Raw genomic sequence first — 20,549 nt, forward strand, 5'->3', positions numbered from 1 at the left:
GTTTATCACACCGCTATTCACAATAGCAAAGTCATGGAATCAACCTAAGTGCCTATCACTGGTAGATTAAAGAAAATGTGGTACATAGACACCACGGAATACTATGCAGCTATGAAAAAGAATGAAATCATGTCCTTTGCAGCAACATGGATGTAGCTGGAAGCCATTATCCTAAGTGAATTAACACAGAAACAGAAAATCAAATACCACATGTCCTCGCTTATAAAGTGAGAGCTAAACAATGGATACACAGGTACATAAAGATGGAAATAACAGACAGTGGGGACTCCAAAAGGGTGGGGGAGATTGATAAACTACCTATTGGGTACAATGTTCACTATTTAGGTGACGGGTTCTAGAAAAACACACATTCCAGCATTATAAAATATACACATGTAATAAATCTGCACATGTACCCTTTATATCTAAAATAGAAAATTAAGAAATGAAATGAAAAATTTATGCCGGGCGCGGTGGCTCAAGCCTGTAATCCCAGCACTTTGGGAGGCCGAGACGGGCGGATCACGAGGTCAGGAGATCGAGACCATCCTGGCTAACACAGTGAAACCCCGTCTCTACTAAAAATACAAAAACTTAGCCGGGCGAGGTGGCAGGCGCCTGTAGTCCCAGCTACTTGGGAGGCTGAGGCAGGAGAATGGCGTGAACCCGGGAGGCGGAGCTTGCAGTGAGCTGAGATCCGGCCACTGCACTCCAGCCTGGGTGACAGAGCGAGACTCCGTCTCAACAAAAAAAAAAAAAAAAAAAAAAAAAAGAAATGAAATGAAAAATTTAAAAACTCATGTAATTTAAAGTGAGGTCATTATTTTTGTTCATCAAACTCATGCACTGGGGTTATTGATCCCCACGTTAATGCTATATTTGGTTAAAATTATAAACAATAAATAAGACTTTTTTGTCAATACAAGAGTAACAAAGAAAAAGGAGCTAGATTATAAATCATCCCTATTCACAGAAATAAAAATTCAGCAGCCTTATAGAAAGGCAGCGATTTGTTTCAGTATGTCATACTAGTCATCCTGATTATACTGAAATAAGACAACTATAAAACTTCTTCATGGTCAGTATATTAACAAAGGTTTTAATTTTTTTTTAACTGTACACTTATTTTATAGGATTCTTATATTTGTTTAGATTTATTAAAATCAGACAATATCCTAATTGGTATGTGAAGGTAAATTAGCTGAAACATTACTATTGGAAGTTAAGAAAAAATAAAGCTCTCTTGGGTTCCCTTTCTCCCTTCAACTGACCACAAGACTTGAAGAATTCATCCAAGGGCAAGGTAAATTAAAAAGCAGGCCTTTTGTGAGCACAATTCTAAATCATATCCATCTCTCTCTTCCCAGCAGTCTGTTAACCTAATGCAACTCCTTATTCATATCCTATTCTCTAAACTGATATTCTAAGCCTATCAAAAAACATTTTTTAAGCATGCAATGCAGACAGGTCAGGCAATGTGCTAGATATTTTAAGAGTAGTGAACAAGAAATTCTTGTTTCTATGCACTTAACACACTATGGAAAAAAAATAGATGAAAAACAACTAAATTCAAGTGATTACAAGTGTGTAGGTATTAGAAAGACACAGGCGTGGGGAGGGTTGTCTCAGTAGGTACTGTTAATATGTAAGCTGACACTAGAAAGACAAGGAAGCTGGGTAAAGCAGGTTGGGTGAAACATTCAATTCTGAATAGTAGTTCCAAGACCTTAAGTGGGAGAGAACAATGGTGGGTTAAAAGACCCATGTGTTAAGAATTAAAACCTCATGAGAGCTAAGATAAAGACTTAAGACAAGAGGAAACAATCAATGCATGTGATAACTTAACAGTCAGGGAAAACGTTTCATCTGTTCAATAAAAGTTTAAAAAAAAATAGCATGAAATCACCAAATAAATTCTCAGAAAATCAACTGATCTACTCCTTAAGCTAGTTCATAAGAACCTGTACCAAGAAGGCACAATATATATTAACAATTGTGTGAAAACATTAATTTGCACAAACTTCCTTCTTACTGCTCCACATTCTTGCACACAAATGTTGATTCTTTATTTTAACACCTATGGGTCTTAAAATATTTTTCACTTACCCTAAATAAACACTCATTATTCTAAAAGGTTCTAAGGTTCTACCTGATTTCTAAGAGCTATAGCTTAAATGGCTATTACTTAATTTCTCTCTACTCTGGGGCATAAGCTATGTCATATATTTATTTGAAATCCCTTAAAATGTAATAATCTGTGATTGTATTATTTTCAATTATATGTGAAGACAAAGTAAAGGCTGGATAAAATTCTAAAGCAAAATGAGTTTTCTCCACTTCTAAATTCTCAAATTGTTAAAGAATGACAATTCAAGCAAATAAATGTTGATTTAATTCATTCATCTTTTATTCTTTTTTTGGCAAACATCACATAATATAAGCAAAACTATATTGTTCACTATAGTTACACACATTCTTTTTTGCTTTATACAAGTTGTAAACATAGTTAAGTGAATAAAATTCTTGGCTAAAGACATATTCCAGAACTCTGACATATACTTTTCTGAGTTAGGACAAAAGAAAGCTTATGTAACTTCCATTAGACCATCATCATATGAAAAAGTAAATTAGCATATGCTGCTTTTAAATTAACATCGGTCATTTTATTTAAATACTTTTTTAGGTTATAGCTAAAATGACATTTATCTGAAGTTTTAGGAAAGAACAGAAGCTGATCATACAAATTGTGTTCATAACCACATTGGCCACTTAAATTAAAAATACAACAAAATTGAAAAACAGACATATAACAAAAGATTCTAAATGTTATAAGGAAAAAAAGAAAAAAACCTGCCAATAAGTTATTTTAGAATACTCTTTAGATGTAGATAACATTTATAATACTGGGTTTCATAATATATTGGTTTATTACTTCCTAATGCTGACATTTTCATTTGAAAGTAACAGATTACTTCAAAATAAACCCAAAGCATTTAGTGTTTTACAATTTCATTCTTCTGTAACTTTCAGACACTAAAAAATTCACATCAAGGGTTACAAAATAGGCATCTTCAGAATATAATTTGTTTGGCAGGCAGAATGGCTTGTAATCTTTTAAACTGGAAAGCCTTCAGGAAGTACTTACTTGCTATCAATGACCCTGCCAACTTCCCACATTTTTACCTGCTGGGCATGTGAAAAGACTGACACCCTATTTTTCACATTATAAACCCAATATTTACTTATAAAAATTAGTTGTACTCATGGGGCAAAAATTCAAATGTTATAAGCGATATTAAATCTCTAGTTTTATCTCTAGTTTGGGAAACATACATCAAACTAAAAACCCCTCATTTTCATAATATTTCCTTACATAAATTATGAGAGACGTTTGTATATATATCCTCTTAGAAATAATACTGTTGTGAGTAACCTGAAATCTGAACTAGAACAACCATTCATATACAAAACTACTGTATACAAGTCTTAGCTTCCAAACAGTAGCTTTCAACTTCATTCATATATGTAACATAAAATTTCTCAAATATTTGAGTTGAAGGAAAGGTGACATTAATAAAGTTAATAAAATAAGTGGCAATGGTTTTCTTCAAATCCTAGAGAATGAAGCAAGAAGGGGAACATCTGGTAAGACAAATTAGAAAAGAGAAAGAATTTCAAGTAAATGTGGCCTTGGACTTTTACACTGCTACTCCCTAAAATCGCACAAGGTAAAGGCCACAAAATGCTTGTTCCTTCAAGGAAAGCAAAGTAGAAAACACAAAAGGAAATATGAAAATGTGTAGTTATGAAAGAATCAAGAGATGATGGTACTAACTCCAGTCCAATGCTTAAAAAATACCAAAGAATAACAAATGCATTAAAAAGACAGTAATCTGTTAGGTCTTTTTTAAGTTATACACAAATAAAAAACTAATCTCTAATTCTTTAGAGATTTAAATTTGACAGAGATTACCTATTTACCTTTGAATTTTTCTCACTTCTTTAAACAACTGAATCCTATCTAAATAAATATTTTTAAATTCTTAATTATTAAAGCAACCTTCTTAGTTATGCTTTGATAAGGCTATATATATTAATAATAAAGCTTCACTGCATTAATCTCATCAATACCATGCTTACTGCAATCAAGTTCATTTTATAAGCAATAATTAAATTGACCATCACCGTACTACATTATTGCAATGACAAAGATATTGGGTAAACTTCTTCAAGACAAATTACATTGAAATGGTTATTTTGAAAGTTTTTAGGAGTGGGGGAAAAGGGAGAATTAAAAACATTGAATATTTGTTCCAACACAAAACAGAATGTCCATGATCTTACATAAATCAAAGTATCAGCTAATAGGGTACCATCTTGGTCTATGAATGATATTCTCCACAATGAACTTACAAATTTTAAAAATTCCACTAAGAAGACACTGGTTAAAGTTTATCTCTGACATATTTCTAAAAACACCTGTTAGTAGCTTTGCCATAAAACTGACTTAAGGTAGTTGTGTTTTTCAGTAGCATTTAGAACAACCCAACACTTGGTAGAAATACTCAGTTCGGCACACTGTATTAAAACATAATTGTACAACATTGTATAATTAGCTGCAATTTTCAGTAACTATGTTTACCAACCGTGTAACAGAATTATAATGTTCTCCTAAGCCATATGCATGTCTCATATATCTGAAATCAAAAAAAAAAAAAACGAGCAGTTTTGATGAAAGTAATTTATATATATATATATATATGCTTATTATATATATATAAACCAATGATTCTGAATGACTCAGTCCACATGGGCATCACTCAATAGACTACGTAGACATATTAACTAAGAGTTCAACACCATTTGAAAAGTGGCAGCAGTCAGCAAGATCTGGTTCAAACACTGGGGGTAAAATGAAAAGGCTGAGATGCTGAGGGTTCAATAAGCTTAAATTGTCACCTAGCCATTGATGACTATCTTAATAGGTTTAGTTAACAAATACTAAAGCCAATAGCAAATCCTGCATGCTGTACTTCAGAAGAGATTTCTAAATCATGTAAAATATTTTCAAAAATGAAGAAAAATAAATCTAAGGAATAAACAGGTAACATGAATGTATTTCAACTTTTACACTTGTTGAGAAACTTTTAGCATTACTAATGTCAAACCAGGACAATATACAAACTAGTCCTAAAATTCTGTAACCTTTAGAAATGACTTTATTCTTAACTCACACACAAAAATAAATCGCTAGACGTTTAAAAAATTATCTAAGTCATATATTTTAACACATATAATCTAAAATTTTTTATATTTTTTTGTATTGTGAAAAATAAAAGTAAAAATGTCTAGGTACTTACACAAGTATTAGTGGGTGTTTTGAATATTCTTCGCCAACTATAATGGGAGGAGAATCTGCCTGTATTATCTCTATTGGTGTTTGTAAAATGTGAGACAGAGCTCTTAGCTATAGGAAGAAGAAAAGTATGAGTAAGGAAAATAAAAATGTAAATCACATTCAAATAGTAAACTACTGAAGTATGTATGAATGCGCAACCAGTCACAGCAGGGATATGTTCTGTTCACCACTGTACACAGAGAGCCTGGTATATAGTGGGAACTTAATAAATACCTGTTGAATAAATATAATACAGATCGAATATCCCTTATCCTAAATGCCTGGAACCAGAATTGTTTTAGATTTTGAATTTTTTCAGATTTGGGAATATTTGCATATACTACATGAGATATCTTGAGGATGGGACTCAAAGCTAAACACAAAATTCATTCATGTTTCATACATATCTTACACACATAGGATGAAGGTAATTTTATAGAGTATTTTAAATAACTTTGTGCATGAAACTAAGTTTTGAACTGTGACCTGTCACATACAGTGTAGAATTTTCCACTTGAGATGTCAGCCCTCAAAAAATTTGATTTGGGAGCATTTCGGATTTCAAATTTTCAGATTAGAGATGCTCAACTTGTATTTATTAAATCAAATGCAGAGACTGCTCAAGTCCTGCCTGCACAACAGCTTTGTAAAACATATCAATGCCACAGTTAATGAAGAGCGGCAATGGGTAGACTAGGTATATTATACTAGTCTCTCTACTTTTGAATATGCTTGAAAATGTTCATAACAAAAAGATTTTTAAAATACCATTGCTCAAGCACTAGGCCAAATAAATTACAGTGTGAGAAAACAGGCAGGGGGGAAGAACAAAATATTTTTTTTTTAAGTTTTCAGATGATTCTAATCTATAAATACTGTTGACAACCACTGTTCTATAATTTTCAAAGCAAGAGTAGAATGAGATATATATATGAATTATACTCCCCTATCAATGAATTTCTATCTGATTAAAATATACAATTTTAAGGAATTTCATACCACACAATATAAAATTAGAGCCTAAAGCCAGGTGAATAATGGTGAATAATGAACATTAATGCTAACATTTTTTAAGACTTATTACGATTACGGGCCAGGCACGGTGGCTCACACCTATAATTCCAGCACTTTGGGAGGCCGAGGCAGGCAGATCCCTTGAGTCCAGGCATTCGAGACCAGCCTGGGCAACATGGTAAAAACCCTGTCTCTACAAAAAAATACAAAAATTAACGAGGCGTGATGGATCATTTGAGCCTGGGAGGCAGAGGTTGCAGTGAGCCAAGATCACGCCACTGTACTCCAACTGGGGTGACACAGTGAGATCCTGTTTCAAAAAAAAAAAGACACATGACCAAGCACTCAAGCACTTTAAACACTTTATGTGTATTAATTCCTTTAGAGATTTAAATCTGACAGAGAATAACTATTTACCTTTGAATTTGTCTCACTTCTTTAAACAATTGAATCCCATCTAAATAAATATTTTTATGGGATAGGTACTGTTGTTATTTTAAAGACCTAAGGCAAAAAGATCTAAGGCAAAAAAAGGGTTACGAGACTTGTCAAAGCCACTTGAACTCAGGAGTTCGAGACCAGCCTGGGCAACACAGGGAGACCCCGTTTCAACAAAAAATACAAAAATTAGCCAGGCATGGTGGTGCATGCCTGTAGTCCCAGCAACTCAGGAGTGGGAAGAAAGCTTAAGACTAGAAGATTGAGACTGCAGTGAACAATGATGGATAGCACCACTGCCCTCCAGCCTGGGTGACAGAGTGAGATTCTGTCTCAAAAAGAAAATAAAAATCATAATGCCCCAATCCATGGGGAGACTATGGGATATGTACTTGCCCCATTACAAGAACATTCCATTGATGAACATAGTCCTTCCTGAGGTTTTGAAAGAATGTAAGAAATTACTTCAAAAAATATGGAAAGGGCTGTGCCGCATGGCAGTAAATCAAAAACGGTCCTTTGAAGCACATTTTTCTTATACCTAAAATATCATTTTAAAGAAACTAGCATAGAATAGAGGGTGGGAACCAAACTCTGGAAATCCTACCATGCCTTCTAACTTCAGAAATCATAGAATGATTTTCTCTTTAATAACTTAAATTTACTCTATTGGGAAAACTGCAACTCTTACTTCAAATGAATCCACAGATGAAAAAAAAGTGTAAGTATCCTTCAAAATATAAGGCTTTTCTTAATTTCTTGATTTAATCTCTAATACTCACATGAATGATCCTTTTAAGAAAGTTCAAGTATTTTTAACTATTCCTAATGTAGTAACAAAGCCACTATGAAAACTTCCTGAGTTTCAGAGGCATACAAATCTAATAGATACAGTTCCCTCTGGTGGAAATGCACATACACAGCACTACTAAGAAAAAGATTTTGGAGCAACTTTTATGTTGCATCTTCAAATGAAGCAGTTCTTAGTGAATTATTTAGAGCCACAGACTATTTATGATGATTAATCATCATTATATATTACTAATTGTACTGCCTAGGTTCATCCATCTGGCACTTCAGCTTACAAACTTTTATGAAGGTACTCTCTGCCTTACTTAATGCTCAAAAATGCTCTACTGAGTACACAGAGAGGGTTTATTATGGTCATATAGTAATCAAGAAACTCAGGCTTGGGAGGATGGCTGACTCCCTGTGGCCACAAAACAGAGAGGTAGAAGAAAATGCTAGGACTTGAACCTAGGACTTTCTTTCTTATCCCGTCTAATACCCAGGCTGCTTCATCATCATCTGGCCTACTTAACTGTTTTGTTTTTTTTTTAATTTGTTTTAACAAAACAGAGTTAACAGTCAGATTTTTAAAAATTAGAGCTAAAAAGAAATCTTGATAACTTCCTGTAACGTGACTGAACATACTGTTTTCTTACATATAAATTTAATGCATCAACTACTGCTTTCAAGTCAGTCAGTCACTATCAATTAGGAATTCAAAATACAATTGTAATAAATATGTTGTGGTAGGATTTGGCCTGTAATTTCATATAATTTTTTTCCATTTCTGATATAAAAAAGATTATTTTCCAATAGTGACTTTGATCAGCTGAGCTACTAGGCTAAATTTTACTTTACTTCAGTAAAATTTTCACTTTCCTAAGTCCAGAAAATCAAATGTATTGCCAATACTAGTATCACAATGAAAAGACTTACACATATGTATGTCTAACACACAGATCTAACACTGAGCTATTTAAAATGAAATAGTGCTTCAATCCCTCAACATACATACTTTAATCACAGACCTAATCATGTTAACTCCCAATTTCTTTGTCAGTTGAGAATAGCAAATACATAAAGAAAAGGAATCTTCAAAGAGAAACTGGGATCAGCTGAGAAACATCTAAAAACTACAGAAGGAACAACCCACAATCACTATGAATAACTACAAACTTACCTCAAGCTGACCTCCCCACGCAGCTGTGTTTACAATATCATCACAGTACTTCTGAAACTCTTCTGTAGAGAATAGGTCAGAACAAAGCAATTAAATAATTTCTGTAATTCATGTTACAAAATCCCTTTAATAGTCTCCACAATTCCTGACAAAAATGCCCAAGTTATAAACGTTCTCCTTCTTTATCAGTATCCTCCAGAATCTAATCTAACTACCAGGTCCAAACTTAATTTGCCCCAACTTTCTACCATATTTCCATCCAAGAACAAAGGAGTCCATTTCAGCTTTTCTTCTTCTGTTGGAGGCCCAGATACCCTACCTATATAACAAACCTACCTCACTCTACCCCAAGCAATGACCCCCAAAATTGCCACAATATTCACTATCTTGACATGTGTTTTGAAGCCCAAACCTGCATCCAACGGAATACCATGAAAGACAAAAAAAGTAGTTCCTGTATAATCAGGTTTACTGTAAGACTCCGGGAAACATACGAAGAATTCGAGTAAAAGTACAGATAAATTGAAATTCCTTCCCCAGAGATAGCATCAAACAGTGCCTCCACTTGTTATTTTGGAAGCACTTACATTATTTGCCTAAGTATCAGTTCTAACCAAGGAAAGGGCTTTTCAGATCAGCCCTGAGAAGTAAAAGACCTAATCACTAAATTTACAATGGGTATATTTTGTGCATACACCTTTTTATACGGTATGTTAAAATGGAAAACAATTATCCTTGACGGAGGGAAAGAAATTATGGACATCTAAAGAAAAATATGTCTCATGTGTTTGTCTCAGACCCTATTAAATACTCAGTGTTCAGAACAGTGCCTAGAATAGTGCTTGGCACATACCGGCCTTCAATTAATATTGATTGAATAAATAAAGATAATTAATTAAGTCTTTTATGTTTTTCTCTGACTCAGCATACTAAACTGCCACCTCCTCTATGCCCTACAACTAGTGTAACTGGGGAGTTTCAATGATTTAGTAACCTGGGAGATAAATGACTGAAGAGTCATTTATCACACTGCCTATGCATGTATCAAGATATATGGAAAAATGTGTTTCATGTCCCATAGCAAATTCTGTTTATTTAGAAAACAGCAATGACCTAAAACAGTAAGAGATAAGTTAACATTTCTAATATGACCTCTATGGGAAATTAATTTGCTACAGAATTAGATATGCTTGAGTCACTCTTGAGATCTGTCAACAGATACCTTAAGCCATACAAACTAAAGGAGACATACTTGACTGCCAATGCTCATTCTTATCAATTCTGCATCATTCTCTATCTTTCCTCCATGGAGGACAGATTCCACTAAAGGAAAGTCAACCTTAACCTTTCCCTCTCCAACCCATTCTGGCCATATGACTTGTTCCCAATGGATACTGCCAAACCCGCCATCTTCTCTCAAGGACTAACAGTCCTCTATTCCATTCTTTACTCCCCCAAAACCTATTCAGATTTTTACTTGCTCTCTTCCTCATCTGCTAGTTGTGTACTTTTTTACTTCCTCATAAATATTTTATCTTAACTGTGGAAAGTATTGTATAGAATAAAGCAGGTTATTAACTCATTTGTTTTACTTGAACAGTAATCCTCCTAATTATAGCTTATTGTGAATAAAAGTAAAGTTCCCAAATTATAGGATAAAAGGAGAAAATGGTTTTCCTAGTCATTCTCTCCTTATGGTCTTCAGACCCTATATACACTTCCTGAAGCTTACCTTCAATACTTCACTTTGTCAAATATGAACTTACATTTTTTTCAAAAATGATTAATCTTATTCCCATTTCTATCTTACATAAAATGAGTAACATAATTACAAAATAACTAAGTAATTAAGAAATCTTAATAGAGAAAAACATACCAACATCTACTAAAATTACAGAAAATAATTCTGCCTAAATCTTGTGATGCTTTTTCCTCATAAGGTTCATCTGGGTTCTTCTTACGCTCAGTGCTAGAAAGCACTTTATTTAAAAACAACTACAACAAAGCAACAATAAAACATAGTAAAGAAAAATAAATTACCTGGAGTACACATATCTCCTGTATTAGGGTTTGTTAAAAATGGCAGAAAGTCTTCCACATGGCTTTGCATATACTCAGCCGTCTGACTTCTCAAGGCAACCACAGTCAGAGCACAATCCTTTTCTTTCAGTTGATCTTCAATGGCTCTATACATACAGTGGCCATCAGATGGAATCTGTTTCATTTCTAACTGTCTAGCTGCCAATATTTGAGCAAGTTTCTCACTTTCCATATGTCTGGCTCCTGATAAGTTTTCAATTTCAGCTTCAGCTATCCGTTCTTCTCGTTCCTTTTCCAATGCAGCTTTCTTTTCCTAAGAACAGGAGAATGGATGAAAGTTAATTCATAATAATTAGGACTAATTCTTATTTATTAAGGGAATGGAAATGTAAAGGTCTCAAAACTTTTTGGTTTTTTTTCTCCCTTCTTGCACAAGCACTATCACATTGATCATCTCAAGAATTTTCTACAAGGTAAGCTCCTTACTATCTTACTCATTTGTGTGTTTCCACACCTTGCTCTATACTGAACATTAAGAAAGCCCTCTAATTTTTCTTTAAAGTCCACTTAAAAGCTACACGCCAAGTTTCTAAAAACTTTACTTACTGATTTCAAAGTATTATCTTAAGACTGAGTTATCCTAGGCCTTAAAGCACATTATTATTATATTAAAGCCCAGGCTAATCCAGGCTTCTTATCACTCCACCAGTAATGTGTTAATATGACACAGCCTTTAGAAGGGTACAGGCAGACACCCTTTTTATCTAGCTTTTTAAAATGTCTGTATATACATACATTTAATTAACAAATATTTTGTGTAAAAAAAAAAAAAATTAAAATATAAGAGATAGACTAAAGCTCCCCCTAACACCACTGTCATCCCAGTGCTTGCTCTAGAGGTTTGGTATGTATCCTTCTAGATTGCTTTTCTATTCATTTTAATAAATATAGTATACTCTTGAAATAATGTATAAATGCTTAATAAAAATGGTATCATATGTTAAATTCTACAATTTGCTTTCCTTATGCAAAATGTCTGATGAGCTCCTCCCATGGAAACATATGCAAGGATGGAGTGGGGTGAGGGCAATGAGAGATTTGTGACACAAAGAATAGACAGGATGTGTGGAGGGAAGGTTGGGGAAGAAGAAAGGAAAAAAAATTCCTAACAGATGAACTAGTAATGATCAAAAGCCAGAAAGCACTGTATGTTTCATAGCTAAAAACAGTTCATAGAGCTACAGTGCCAGAGAAAAGTATCAAGAGATGAAATTGGCAAAAAGGATAGGCATATAGTTAATATACAGTAGGTCCATACTTAACATACTACTAAAAAGAAACTGCAATATACACAAAATATTTATAGTGCTTTTCTCTGGACGACAGGATTCCAAAATAAGTTTCATTTTGGGTGGGTGTATGTGTGTGTATGTCTGTATGTATGTTTTTCTGCATCTTTCTAATTCTCTACCATATATATTGTTTGTACACTCGAGGGAAAACTGCTTTATAATTTAAAAATAAAAACTAAGTTATATAAATTTTGATATTAGTAATAAGTTACAGTGAAGGATTTGGTAAGCCAAGAATAGGAAAAGGTAAAGAATTCCATACCGCTAGCTCTAATTCCTCCTTGGAACAAAAGTGAATGGGAAGGCAAGTTTCAACTAAACTTATTGTCATGTACCTGTAGTACTTGCCTGTTATCTGCCATGCTAGATGAACCTAAAGTGATTTCTAAGTTACCTGAATGAAAAGCAGTAATATCTCCCTAATAAAACATAGCCTATTTAAGGTTTATATAAGTAATAGGAACAAATTTATTTCACTTATTTTTATTTATTAGAACTGTGGATCACAGAGGCATAAAATCTTACAACACAAGATGGCACTATTACTTTATAAAAGACTAAAAAAGTTTCAGAGGGGAGAGGAAGAATAAGCACCTTAGATATCATCTAATCCAAAACCCCTCATTTTCCTCTTCTGAGGAAACAGCACGCAGAAAGATTTCCAAAGGCCATACAGCTGGTAAGAGCAGAGCAGGGACCAAGGACAACACAGAGAGCTCCTTCTATCCAGGCACCTGAATCAGAATAAAAGTTGGAGCAGATGGGAGCTGGAGTTAATGATGTCATGTACTATTTACTTGAAGAGTGGCACTTTATCCTATCTGCAAAACTGTTTAAGCATCTAAAATACTAATTCTAATCATTTCATTTTTTCCCTTCATGCTTTGCTTCATTAGAACAAAGCAACTGAGTTTCCTTTTCAGGGCACTAGGTAAGAAATCCACTGAATTCTTTTTCCAGCAATATACAGTTTCCCAAGAGCACAAGGCACTTTGGTTTCTACAGCTATAGTACTAGAGATAGAATGGCACTAGTAAGTTCTAATAAAAACATATAAAAGATGAAAATAGCATGTAAATCATAAATATATTGTCAATAAAACTAGAGTCATGTCGATATAGTAATATAGCAAAGAAGACTCAAAGGGAATATTAAGAGCTGGACACCAGTCCTGGGTTGGTATCAAACTTTTAGTGTACCAATGAGAGAATCTGGCTCTCTACTTTCTCATTGGAAAATACAGAAATTGAATTCAATCTCATTCCAGCCCTCAAATTCCGTATTTTTGGAACCCAGTTCTTCTAAGTTCTGTTTTAGACTCTTTCTATCATATCAAAAAGCTTCTAAGTTCTTTGAATTAAATAAAATACTATGTTCTTCTAGACTAAAAATAAGAGATATGCTCTACAATATTCTTGGTATGCTCCACGATATTCTTAAAATAAATCTTTAAAGTTTTATCATGTTTTTCTCCCAGAGTTGTATCTTTCCCAAAGATAAACATAATTAATTAAATGATTTTTCATTCCTTGGTGCTTCTGGCAAAAAAGGAGGTTCCAAATAATCAAACGCCCGATTGTGCATCCTGACTTCAGGTTTCATTTTCTTAAGCATTATAAACATTTAATGTTTTCTGTTCTAAAATCCCATTAATATAACACTGTAAAAACATTACTTAGGCATTTTTTTCTGCCAAGTGTTAAAGCAGCTGACTATAAAAGATACTAAATGGTTTGAGAGTATCACTGACAAAGGTATTAATTCCAGTTGTGCAGTATCTTAGGGGAAAAGTAACAAAATTTTTGAGAAAGGTAAGGGAGTTTTCATTTTGTTTGTTTTGTTGTCAGAGGTCCACCTGGGGAGGAACAAGTTTTGATAAAGACAGGACTTGTGCCCTTAGGTTTTCCAGAATTAAATAGGCTATTATAAGATGCTTCAATTACTAAGTAGATGTAATTCCAGTATTTTGTTATGCTACCGGCATGCAAAAATTCTGCCTTTCCTTTTTGATCTATAGAAGCTAGACGACAATTGTGAGATCATCACAAAACAATGCATATCATAAGCAGACAATCTCCAAGATTCCATGAGATCTAAATTTAATGAATCTACAAAATTCACCATTATATTTACTCAAGAATAAAATTCTATACAAGAATGAGAAATGTTTGACTCTGTGCATTTCATCAACTTTCAAACAAAAAAAGACATTGCTTTTAGGTTTAATTTTTTAAAAGGCATACTATGCACTACTTAATATAGAAAAAGACATTGCTTTTAGGTTTTATTTTTAAGAGGCATACTATGCACTACTTAACATAGAAACGATACTATCATTTGTTGACCCATTAGTTCTCCAGGCCTTGTGTTAAAGGCTTTGGAAATAGTACAGTATTTAATATTCACAATGAATTAGCTTATGAAGTAGCTATAATTTGCCCCTGTTTCATAGATGTGAAACTGAAGCTTAAAGAAGTACCGTACCCAAAGTATAACAGTAAATGAAATTAAAACCTCATCTGTTTGACACTAAACTCCATGCTCTACTAAATTACATACTATGTCATAAGATGCAAAACAAGTTTAAAAATATGCATTTAAACCATAGAAAACATCAACTGTTAATAAAATAATACTCGTAACTAAAAAGACTGAATTTAATCATTTTTCTTTTTCAAATTCAAAGGACTTACCTATCTAATCTTATTTCTATAATGCTGATATGAACTAGCTACTTCCAATAAATCAGTTTCCTTATAGCTCTTCAATAATGCAGTATATCATCCCCACATTTGTTTTTGTGCATGCTGTTTCTCCTATTTGGAATATCTTATCTAAATAATATTTCTTTCAAATTCCAACCCATTATTAGCATAATGAACTTTCCCTTCTCTAAATTTTCATAATTAACCATTATATAGATACCTACATAATTATCTAAGAAGTTTATAACCATTATATAGATACCTACATAATTATCTAAGAACATGTATCTACACGTTAACTTCTAGGTTCAAATCCTTATTTCTCACCCAATGGTATAGTTCTTAGCCAAGGTTGCGCATCAGAATCCCCTGGGCCCACATTCTGAATTTTTAAGTCTGGGATAATATATTTGTAAAAAAAACTACTTTGCACTCCCACTCCCAGCTTCAGGCTCCTATAACAGCTGCAACCTGAATATGTTATTTTATATTCTCTTAGGACCATTTTCTTCTCCATAAAATGGGGATAAGAAATCCTACTTCACAGGATTATTGTCAGGACTAAATGAGATGTCATATAAGCAGCTTAGCATAGTATGTAACACACAGCAGGTCCTTAATAAATGTTAGTTCAAGTCCCTTGACAAGGAACTGCATCATTTTTTTTTCATTCTCTTCCTATAACAAGACCTAAGATAGTATTGAACACACAGCACTAACTTATATACTTGGTGACATGACTTTCATACCCGTCTCTTTTGTGCTTTTGATATCCGAGGTGGCTGATTCTCAAGCACCAAGTTTGAAATGTTAACAGCAACAGAATCTATCTGAAGGAAACAAAAAGCATTAACAAGTCAATATAAAATACTTTTTAAATTAAATTATTGAAAATCATAAATATATCTAATCCCACACTTCAAATTTGAATAACGGTAATAGACACTGTACTAGATAATATGGTTTTGTCTCCTGTCTCTATTTTTATGGAAGAATTTGACAAGTTCTCAAGAAGTTTCCTTCAAAGATCATGCTCATCCCTGCATGCTTTCCTTCTTTCTTAGAATGCTTACTCCATTAATCTAAATGCAGTAGTGTACTTCCTGTAAGTGCCAATTCATTTGGCACTCCACTCTTCTTTTCTCTGACTACTGACAGTATGTGTAAGATACAGGTCATTTGCTGGCTCAGTTTTTTATCACCTGCATAACTCAACTGGCAAGAGAAGCCTTCTTCCATCTTAATTAGCCAAAACCTGATGAGTACTAATCCTTGACCCTAGTAGTAAGTTGAGCTTTTCCTACCCTACCCTTTTCCATCTACAAACTGATAACTGCAGGCAGAAAATATATTTAATTTACAATATCATTTGATATTATAATCAATCCTAAATGGCTAATGTGTGTTTGCCAGAGTAAAAAAAAAAAAAAAAAAAAGATGCTACACTTTTAACCATAAGGATGAGTAGCTAGTATTACTGCAACTATAAGTTAAGCCAGTTTTTGGTATAACACATACATAGAACAACTCAAGGCCTTTAATACACAGAGACAGAAGTCTCCAAAGGCTATGTCCCAAATGATCAAAATACCGAAATCAGATAGAGACTTCAAAGAGTGGCTATCAACTATAGCGAAATTAGAAGTCTTGTGATTCTTCAGAGGAATCTGCTAAAATTTACAAACAACTATATTGACAATAGGCAAGATAAAAGAGATGCATCTGAAAAATAAAAAAGCAATGGTATTAGTTTTGGTAGTATTCAGAAAAGAAAACCAATTTAAATTAATGAAAAAGATAAATAGTTCAAAGTAGAATAGGAGTTTGTGTTTTAACAGTAGGACCCCATGTAGCTTATGAATCAAACACTTTTGTCCTTGGAAACCTGGGAAAGAAACCTCAAAATTGAAAGGTCTGAGGGAGCAAACAAAACTATCTCACTAACAGAAAACATGGGGAGACAATTAGGAACACCACAATTGTCACATCACAATTTAACACCTGGAGTATCAAGCCTTGTTACCTGGAGATGAAGTATATTAAAAGCAAGGAAAGTTGGGAAATAATGACAAACAAAGTTAAAGAAATTTAGACTATATTTAATGTAAGGACCATTGTAAATAGCACAGACAAGCTGTACTTGTCAACAGCAAACCAAAAATCAACCAAAATTTAAGTATGGCAGGTAAGATTTTGCATAGACATAAGAACTTTCTACCAAAGATGGAGGCTGTGGAGTCTATATGACCTTTCACATCCAAAACCCATACAATAAATACCACACTATACAAAGCTATAACAGAATTCAGTATTCCCTTTCTGGAGTAAGATAGTTCTCATTTGGAATTCTGGCTTTGGCAATTAATGGCTGTTACGACTTCTAGACAAAGTTCTTAATCTCTCTAACCCTGTTTCCCACTTGAAAAATGGGATTATGTACACTTACTTCATAGGTAACAACTCACAGTGTGTTACTGAGGCTAAATTAGATAATACATATAAAACAAAGTGTTTGGCACATATATATTAGCTCCAACAATAAAATAAATACTAGCTAAAATTATGAAAGTTAGGATGCTCCAACTTACAAGAAACGTCAGTAAAATTTCATTCATTACAACTTGTTCATAAAGCAGTTTTATAATTTAAAAATGATTTCACGTTCACTTTCTTGATTCTTACAAAAACCTGTGCTTAGACAGCAGAAATATTTGTATCGTATTATATATGTGGGAAAATTGGAGCTCAGAAAGATTAAGTAACCTTGCTCAGGTTACAATCCCATTTAGTCGCATTCTGGGATCAGATGCCTGGTCTTCCAACTTTCATTTGGTGAAGCTTCATCTTTTGGGCAAGTAAATAGGTAAAGAAGTATAGGTAAAGAAGTATAGCACTTTCTTTGCTGATCTCCCTTGTAAAAACACACTGCCCTGTGAACTTGGTCACAAAAACATTAATGAGAAGTGATGCATGAGCATAACTAAGTGATTTCATTTCCCTACCCATTTTATGATTTTAGATAATAAGCAGTTTAAGAGAAGTGGACAGCTGTTTTCAAATGGTGTAGGCAACAACAAACGTTTATTTCACATACCTTATTCTCCTTAGTAGTCAGCTTCAATTGCTCCAGTTCCTCTCTATGCTTCTGTTCCATTTCTTTTTCCAACTTGGCCACATCTTCGGTGAGTTGCTTCCTCCTCTTCTTGTCATTCTTGGGAACAGCATTCTTCATGCCCTGAATTTTGGCTGAAAAGCCATTAAAATCATTAAGTCAGACACGCAGGAGTAAAAGAAGATGAGAAACAGGAACCAATAAGGGGATAGTAAGGGGAGAAAGGTACAGAAAAAGTAATTATAGAAGAAAGAGTCATCACATAACAGACAGCTACAGAGACAGAAGGGCCCAGATGAAGCTGAGACCAAAAAAAATCCCAAAAAACTTCATTAACAAAATCTTGAATATGTTTCGGTTGCTTGGTGAGATAGGAGAAGGAAAAAAACCTGACTGTAGCAAGTTTTAAATCTTTCAGCTATCCTTTCTGAACCTCCTAAACTGAGGTGAGTCCATTCAAAATACACCCATTAGGGACAAGTATCGGTAACTGGGGCAGGTATAGAAAAGGGAGGCATCGTGGGTTTGGGAGGGGACCAGTCTGGGTCCAAGACCGCGACTTCGAGGTATTTTCAGACACCAGCACCCACGAGGCGGCGCGGGGTAGGGGGCACGCGGCAGGCCTCAGAAGGGGAAGCCTCTGAAGGTTGGGGAATTAAAGGGCCTCCGGGGCAGGGAAGGCGGGAGAGAAGAGGCCACTTGCTACTAGGGGAAGTCTAGGGTGATCCAAGTCAAGTCACGCCTTAAGATTCCCCAAAACCGACCCGCCACGCGCCCTTCCTCCAGTAGCGGCGGCTTCCAGATTCCCGCTTCCTTCCGCCTCACCTTGCAACTCCTTCTTCTCTTTGCGATGCCTTCTCACCAGCTGCTCTTCCTCATCAAGTTCTTCGGTCAAGACCGCCTCCATGAGGACCAGGTAGCCCACCACAAGCGCTGGAAGAAACCTGTACCACCGGCTAGCAGGCACTTTCCACCCCTCAACCCTCACCCGGGGCTCCATTGGCTACGGCTGGGACCCTGCCCCGCCTTCAAGGCGGCACCGGATCTAAACCAAGCCACTGCAAAGAGGGGAAACTTGAATGGGGTGCTACGCGTGCGCACTACCGTGACCCTGCCGTGATGGGCGGGGCGGCAGGGAAGGAACCAGACGGCGAGCGGAGAAGCGGAGGTTGCCCGTCTGCCATAAAGCTAAGCGCTAGGCTCTTAGCCCTGACGTGAGGCGCGCAGAGATGACGTAAGGGGAATAGTTTTCAACGTCTTTTTATTCCGTGCTTCGGAGGACCTTCTTTAATCTTTGATTTTGGTCGCTGCTTCTAAGAAAAGCAACTGAAAAGGTAAGAAAGAAAAAGCGTTTTAATAAAGTCGTCGATAATTATCAATGAGAATTTTTGGGCTGTTTGGGGCTGTGTGGAATTAAATTATGTTTATTGTTTCCAAGGTCGTAATACTGCCCCTCAGAAGAAAGGAACAGCGCTAAGTAATGGAGAAAATGCCTCCTCTTGGAAGGGATATAGAGATGGAAACAGAAGATATAAGAAGGATTGAGAATCATATAATACAGGAGCTTAAAAACCTGTTCGCGATAATAAAGAGGGTAATGTCAGAGCGCTTGGAAAATACCAGGAAGTTGGGAGAGTTAACAGAAGGGCGCACGCTTCGGCCACAAAATCGAATTTTGGCCACAAAATCGAATTACTGAAGTAAGTGCAAAACCACAAATTGTCACAGAATACAGAGAAAAGGGGAAAAAAAATTAAGAGGAGAAAAAGAGAGATCTAGAGGGCCGGTCCAGGAGATACAGTATATGCATAATAGGAATACCTGAAACTGAGGACACAGCAAGTAGAACTGAAACAATAATTAAGGATCTAATTGAAGAAAATTTTCCAGAATTGAAGAACGAACTAGATCTACAAATGGAAAAGGCTCACAGGGTACCTTTAAAATTTAATGAAAAGAAAAACACCTAGACATATCCTGGTGACGTTTTTGAATTTCAAAGACAAAACATTTTACAAGCATCCACAGAGAGAAAGCAGGTTATTTACAAAGGGGCAAAAGTCAGACTGACCTCAGATTTTTCTCCTCCAATTCTAAAAGCCAGAAGACAGTGGAACAATATCTACAGAGTTTTAAGGGAAAATAATTTTGAGCCAAGAATTATATACTCTGCCAAGTTATCATTTCTTTACAAAGGAAAGTGGAAGACATTCTTAGATATACAGGGGTTAGGAAAGTATATCAATCAAGAACCTTCCCTGAAAATTTTGCTCAATGATTTACTGCAGCTAACAGAGAACCTGAATTAAAATAAAAGAATAGGGAGGCAATTGTATGAAAGAATTAATGCTATGCATTAGAACTAGTTAAGGAGCATAGAGTTTAAATTGTTATGTATAGGGCATTAAAACTAAATACAAAAATAGAAACGTAAGCTAGGTCTAAAATTTCGGTTTACATTTAAGCTGGAAAGGCATGCCACATGTTCAATATATTGAACAAATAGTGTTTTATTTTTAGC

At 34.8% G+C, this 20,549-nt stretch overlaps 3 protein-coding genes across 5 annotated transcripts in view; 1 reads left to right on the forward strand and 2 right to left on the reverse strand.

Annotated features, from left to right (window-relative positions):
- Positions 1–5,440, reverse strand: part of LRRC69 (leucine rich repeat containing 69) — a 137,359-nt gene extending 131,919 nt beyond the window's left edge. For both annotated transcript variants that reach the window (XM_050802630.1, XM_050802632.1), the window contains exon 1: positions 5,361–5,440. The gene's annotated coding sequence lies outside the window, so the exon portion shown is untranslated. The remainder of the gene's footprint in view (positions 1–5,360) is intronic.
- The window catches only part of PIP4P2 (phosphatidylinositol-4,5-bisphosphate 4-phosphatase 2), a 724,054-nt gene that overhangs the window by 626,968 nt on the left and 76,537 nt on the right, over positions 1–20,549 (forward strand). The gene's annotated exons all lie outside the window — the stretch shown is intronic.
- OTUD6B (OTU deubiquitinase 6B) lies at positions 2,386–19,028 on the reverse strand. Of its 2 annotated transcripts, XM_050802626.1 has the most exons (7): positions 18,854–19,028; positions 18,011–18,162; positions 15,666–15,746; positions 10,860–11,172; positions 8,820–8,881; positions 5,361–5,467; positions 2,386–4,697 (listed from the first exon to the last, which is right to left on the reverse strand). In XM_050802626.1, exons 1-7 carry the CDS (start codon positions 19,026–19,028, stop codon positions 4,613–4,615), a joined length of 975 nt encoding a protein of 324 aa, XP_050658583.1. In that variant the 3' UTR covers positions 2,386–4,612. The 2 variants fall into 2 exon arrangements, with proteins under 2 accessions (XP_050658583.1, XP_050658584.1); XM_050802627.1 differs by lacking the exons at positions 18,011–18,162; positions 18,854–19,028 and adding an exon at positions 12,806–12,945 and having other exon boundaries at positions 15,666–15,748.

Source organism: Macaca thibetana, chromosome 8, assembly GCF_024542745.1.
Source record: "Macaca thibetana thibetana isolate TM-01 chromosome 8, ASM2454274v1, whole genome shotgun sequence".
NCBI lineage: Eukaryota > Metazoa > Chordata > Mammalia > Primates > Cercopithecidae > Macaca > Macaca thibetana.

Bases quoted from the DNA above. Each gene is read 5' to 3' on its own strand.
- OTUD6B (XM_050802626.1), bottom strand. From the start codon at position 19,028: ATGGAGCCCCGGGTGAGGGTTGAGGGGTGGAAAGTGCCTGCTAGCCGG. The intron at 15,747-18,010 runs GTATGTGAAATA...TGTTTCCTTCAG, and splicing joins TGACTACTAAGGAGAATAAG to ATAGATTCTGTTGCTGTTAA. The intron at 8,882-10,859 runs GTAATTTATTTT...TATTCTCTACAG, and splicing joins AGGAGATATGTGTACTCCAG to AAGAGTTTCAGAAGTACTGT.